The sequence below is a fragment of the Heptranchias perlo genome, chromosome 19 (genome assembly GCF_035084215.1).
Source record: "Heptranchias perlo isolate sHepPer1 chromosome 19, sHepPer1.hap1, whole genome shotgun sequence".
Lineage (NCBI taxonomy): Eukaryota > Metazoa > Chordata > Chondrichthyes > Hexanchiformes > Hexanchidae > Heptranchias > Heptranchias perlo.
This window is the reverse complement of record NC_090343.1, coordinates 44,607,365-44,613,364: the sequence shown is the minus strand read 5'-3', so window position 1 is coordinate 44,613,364 and position 6,000 is coordinate 44,607,365. Positions and strand designations below refer to the sequence as shown.

The window sequence follows — 6,000 nt, the reverse complement described above, 5'->3', positions numbered from 1 at the left end:
CCATGTATCTGTGAACATGCTTGCCCGTGTCCTGATACATGGCATTGGACTTGGGTGTCTAGAACATCAAGATGGTTGGCATATTGCAGGTCATCCTGTGTTGACCTTTCCACCATTTGAAGGCAATCATGTTCTACAACCAATGAGGAAACCCTCAGCCTGAGGGCAAGAGCTGCTGGGAGGTTGTTACCTGTGACGTTGGGTATGTGAACATGTGGACTGGATGCAGTGCCTACCTTGTTTGGGTTTCAGAGAGACAAGCAGCTGCAGCTGAGGCTCCGCACCTCCAACTGGTGGAACTGCCATTCAATGAGGTGTATCGTGTGTCCTTGCTGTGGTCAGGAAAATGGTGACAATGCACTCCTTTACTTTATAGTGACTTGCGCTATGCATCATGTTGTTTGGGAGGCACTCCTGGTCTCAGCTGTCTGCCTAATGAGGGCTCTAAAAACACACTTGTCAGTTCTCTAATGGCCAACTAGTCACTATCATGTTGGTGCAGGGGGATGGGCGAATGGAGCTTTTTTAGGGATCAGTTGACACAGCTGGTGATGAGAGCTTGGAACCACTCTGAAGCAGGCTCAGTAATCCGATACCTGAGGTCTGCATTATCGTCGATTGACCAGCCATCCTGGCTCATCAATGGCCCTGGAGGGGTAGACATATCAATGAGGTCTGGGATGCTTCCCAATCATAGAATCATGGAATCGTTACAGCACAGAAGGAGGCCATTCGGCCCATCGAGCCCGTGCCGGCTGTTTGTAAGAGCAATCCAGTTAGTTCTATTCATCTGCAGACAACCCTGCAAACCAATGCCCTAATGGCTAGGGTGATCCCAGCTCAAGAAGCTGTCGTCACTCTGTGCTTGAATTCTCTCGGCTTAGATGGGTGGGATTTGATCCTGTGGGGAGAGGGTGCACACTCCACGTAAGAAAAACAGAAGGTACTTAAAATGCATCGTTTATTAAGTTGGTTTAGATTTTTAAATATGGTGATGGGTTTCACATGTACCAGGCATCTGGCTAATCAAATAAAGCTTTGAATAAGCTCACAGATGACAAGTACATTACCTGTAGAAATCCAGGTTAACTACAGGCCACCCAGACATGTTCCTATTTGATGATGATTGATCTTTGGAACATATGTTAAGCCTCACGGGTAATAATTCACACATGTCCATTTTGCACTCTCAGTGGATTCCACCAAAATCGATTGTCCGGTCATTTATCTAATTTGCTGTTTGTGGGATCTTGCTGTGCGCAAATTGGCTGCCATGTTTGCCCATGAACCAACAGAAAATATACTTCAAAAGTAATTCATTGGCTGTGAAGCACATTAGGACATCCTGAGGGTGTCGAAGGTGCTATGTAAATGCAAGTACTCTCTTTATCATGGGGATAATTATACTTGATGAAATGGGTCTCGGGAACTAAAATAAAGGCTCAACTCATTGAGACAGAAGAATTACTACACAGCACTGAAAATAGAGTTAAGGCAGAAACCCTACTAATGATGTGTGTACAGCTAAGAGAAAGGAAAAGGAAAGGAGTCCACAGCTCTGTATCTGTATCACTGAGGGATTCGTCTAGTTTTGGAACACAGAACAGTCCCTTCTCCTCGGTGGTACTCCATGTTTAGCCACCAATCCTACGATCTTTATTTTCCCCTCCAGTTTCCTCCCCGAAAAGATACCAAGAGGTAAATTTTCATCTTCATTGCGTGGGTGGTAATCTGGTGGAGCAAATCGCCCGCCTGTTACAGAACCCGCCCGCTTTCCACTCCATTGAAATCACTGAAATGACAATTGAACGGGTTCTATAATGGGAGGACCACATGCTCCATCAGATTACTACCCATGGAGTGTAAGTGAAAATTGACCCCAGACTTTTGCCGGAGAATAGTTGCACAGAGACCAGGCACCTTCCAGAATCTCACTGAAGTGGTCATTCTCCACATGTGAGCCCAGACAGTGAGTATTGACTGGCTATTTGAGCATGGGGGGGCATCACAGCCAAACCCGATTCTATCCTCATCCAATGTCCACAGATGTGCTTTTTCGGGCATGAGTCACCGAATCGGGTTTCCTGGCTGATGTTTCTTTTCCCCCCTTCCTTAGCCCACTGAGGCTGAAATCAACAAACTCGTCACACAGAGACGGGACTTAGGACCTTCCTGGTCAGCAGGGCCCTGTACCACCAGGCAACAACAGCAACTTGCATTTATATAGAGCCTTTAACATTATAAAATGTCCCAAGGTGCGTCACAGGAGCATAATCAGACAAAATTTGACACCGAGGCACATAAGGAGATATTAGGACAAGTGACCAAAAGCTTGGTCAAAGAGGTAGGTTTTAAGGAGCGTCTTAAAGGATGAGAGAGAGGTGGAGAAGCTGAGAGGTGGAAATGCAATGCATTTAAAGCAGGAAAGGCCTTAAGAAACCGTCCTTCTGATAGGTTTTCCTTTTGTTACTAAAGGTCCTTTTCTCTTTGTCACAGAATCTTATGGCAAAGGCGCTCTATGACAACAAAGCAGAGACAGCTGATGAGCTTGCATTCCGTAAAGGAGACATACTGACCGTGATAGAACTGAATGTCAAAGGGGATGAGGGATGGTGGCGCTGCTCTCTTCACGGACGGCAAGGCATCGCCCCCGGAAACCGCCTGCAGCTGCTCACCGGATCGCAGTTCGACATTCCATCTATGTACTCGTCACCCTGTTCAACATTGCGCCGGTCGTCTCAGCAAAACATTTACCAGACGCCAACAAAGCAAAATCCGACCTCGTCCTCGTCTCCCGTCTCTGGGCCAAGAGACAGTGTCTACCAGGTGCCCTCAACTCCCCAGTCATACGGTCAGATCTACCAAGTGCCAACGTCATCTCCTGCCGAATATTATCGTGACAGAGAGCTGGCTTCTCCAAGTCAGGTAAGAGCCTTCTCCTGGGCATCTGACGTTACAGAATTGGGACTCAGTACAACCAGGTGTAGAAGGACCTGATCCAATGACTGTAACCATTAACCAGTATTTAACCAGGTGTAGAAGGGTCTGATTCAAGGACTGTAACCATTGACCAGCAGTCTAACCAGGTGTAGACGGACTTGATCCAAGGACTGTAACCATTGACCAGCATTTAACCAGGTGTAGACAGGCCTGATCCAAGGACTGTAACCATTAACCAGTATTTAACCAGATGTAGAAGGGCCTGATCCAAGGACTGTAACCATTAACCAGTATTTAAAAATGTGTAGAATGGCCTGATCCAAGGACTGTAACCATTGACCAGTATTTAACCAGGTGTAGAAGGGCCTGATCCAAGGACTGTAACCATTAACCAGTATTTAACCAGATGTAGAAGGGCCTGATCCAAGGACTGTAACCATTGACCAGCATTTAACCTGGTGTAGACAGGCCTGATCCAAGGACTGTAACCATTAACCAGTATTTAACCAGGTGTAGAAGGGCCTGATCCAAGAACTGTAACCATTAACCAGTATTTAAGAATGTGTAGAATGGCCTGATCCAAGGACTGTAACCATTGACCAGTATTTAACCAGGTGTAGAAGGACCTGATCCAATGACTGTAACCATTGACCAGCAGTCTAACCAGGTGTAGACGGACTTGATCCAAGGACTGTAACCATTAACCAGTATTTAACCAGATGTAGAAGGGCCTGATCCAAGGACTGTAACCATTGACCAGTATTTAACCAGGTGTAGAAGGGCCTGATCCAAGGACTGTAACCATTAACCAGTATTTAACCAGGTGTAGAAGAGCCTGATCCAAGGACTGTAACCATTGACCAGCATTTAACCAGATGTAGAAGGGCCTGATCCAAGGACTGTAACCATTGACCAGCATTTAACCTGGTGTAGACAGGCCTGATCCAAGGACTGTAACCATTAACCAGTATTTAACCAGGTGTAGAAGGGCCTGATCCAAGGACTGTAACCATTGACCAGCATTTAACCTGGTGTAGACAGGCCTGATCCAAGGACTGTAACCATTAACCAGTATTTAACCAGGTGTAGAAGGGCCTGATCCAAGGACTGTAACCATTGACCAGCAGTCTAACCTGGTGTAGACGGGCCTGATCCAAGGACTGTAACCATTGACCAGTATTTAACTAGGTGTAGAAGGGCCTGATCCAAGGACTGTAACCAATAACCAGTATTTAACCAGGTGTAGAAGGGCCTGATTCAAGGACTGTAACCATTAACTAGCCAACACGTGTGCTGCTGAAGTTGCTTTTTACAGTCAGGGAAGTGAGAGCTGTAACTTTGTGGAGGATGCCCTGTGGAGGTGTGGGGTCCGACAGTCGTTTTTAGGTAAAGGGGAGAGAGGAGGACAAAGATGTTAAAATCTCACTGAACTCTTGTGATTGTGGCACGTTACTAAAATTAAATCTCAAAGAATACGGCCAACATCAACCAACAGTCAAAGCAAATCATTGTAGAGTGGGCAGCAGATGGCAAACATCCAACTATAGATTGCTTGATGGGAAAAATTGTTCTTTTTCTTTTAGCAGTTTAGGTTTACCTGCCCTTATCCTTCTTAGATTTTTGCAGTACAGCTGGGCAACAGCTGAGTGTGTTGGTTAACTGTTAAAAGTTCACCCAGTTTCATTGCTTACTTAAGAGGTATCCATTAATAATGGCAAACTAACCAACACCACCCCCAGCCACAATTAGCCAAACTACCTGAATAATATGCATCAGCCTATAAGGAACAGAATACTGATTGTGTTACCTAGAATTTGGAAGCTACTTCTCTTCACTGGAGCTGTGTGTTTCATGTGGCCATCCTCAATGTCTTTCTCCTGACCTGTGCTGGTATCTCACTTTGGGTTGTCACGCAGTTGTCAAGTCAGCATTCAGGGCTCAACACTCTGCTGCCTGGCTGACCCCCAATTGTTGAGCGACCCACTCCCTGACAGCACAAGGTAAAAGATAAGGCCAGTCCAAGCTAGGGCAATCTCACTCATTGGCTGGTCTGAGGAGGCTATGGAAAAATGGACCTTTGCCTTTGCTGAATTTTTAACTTGTATTTTATGTATTGTTATAATCAGCAGCACCCAGGATACTTCTCAAAGGGAAACTCATTGGCTCTGATTTTGTTGCGGCTGGAGGCAGGGATTGGTTCATGAGAGGGGCCTGAGCAAGCAATGAGCTCACATGTCAAGGCCCGGAGAGATTTTAACTCCCACACCCTATTTTAATATTCAGGCCCCGACTCCCGCCCCAAGCCGGCAGAAATCACTGCCTGGCCGGCGGGTAGGAGCGGGGATTCAGGTGGCAGGAGGCAGCCTCTGGGAATTGGTGGAGGTCCTCTTTATTTAATATTGATGAATGGCTATTAATTAAATCATGAGACGTGTATCATCTTCTGCTTTTGTTTCAAGAATGGTGGAGGATATTCACAAGCTGCCTTTGTCACAGTTCAAAGGCTCCGCCCTGGAGGAGTGACCTTGATTGACAGCTGTCTCTGAGACCACTGGGGAAGAGCAGGGCCTTGATTGGCTGGAGCCCTTTTGATTGACAGTTTGGTGGGCAGAGACTTCACCTCACAGATTTATACTGGCAGCTCGAGTCAGTCAGAGTCAGAGAGAGGAGTCAGAAAGTTTTAATGTTACATTCAACAGCTGTAAGACTGAGTGGTTTAAATTTCTGTGCCAGCCTGATAAATGAAATCAGGCTAGTTTAAGACTATAGTAAGTAAATGTATGGTTAGATTCCATGTTTAGAGAGAAAGTAAGTTGCACCTTCATTGTTTCATATATCAAGGTATATAGGGAAAGATATACCTCACTGCATACTATCCTTTCATCTATCTCATGTAAATAAAACCACTTATTGGCTCAAAGCCTGTATTCCAACCTGGTAGAGTATTCATCTGGTGTGCCATTCTTGGGAAAGGAGAATTTACTTGGAGGCGTAGCATACATTTCAATAGCTTATGTGTAGAGTAAGGACTCGCTGTTATGATCATGCTATTGTTTAACG

General features: G+C 45.6%; 1 protein-coding gene across 1 annotated transcript in view; it reads left to right on the top strand.

Moving 5' to 3' along the window:
* Positions 1-2,500: 2,500 nt before the first annotated feature.
* LOC137335496 (cas scaffolding protein family member 4-like) overlaps positions 2,501-6,000 on the top strand; it is a 48,275-nt gene continuing 44,775 nt past the window's right edge. Inside the window, exon 1 of the mRNA XM_068000839.1 lies at positions 2,501-2,925. Coding sequence (XP_067856940.1) covers positions 2,503-2,925 — 423 coding nt within the window. The 5' untranslated portion in view covers positions 2,501-2,502. The remainder of the gene's footprint in view (positions 2,926-6,000) is intronic.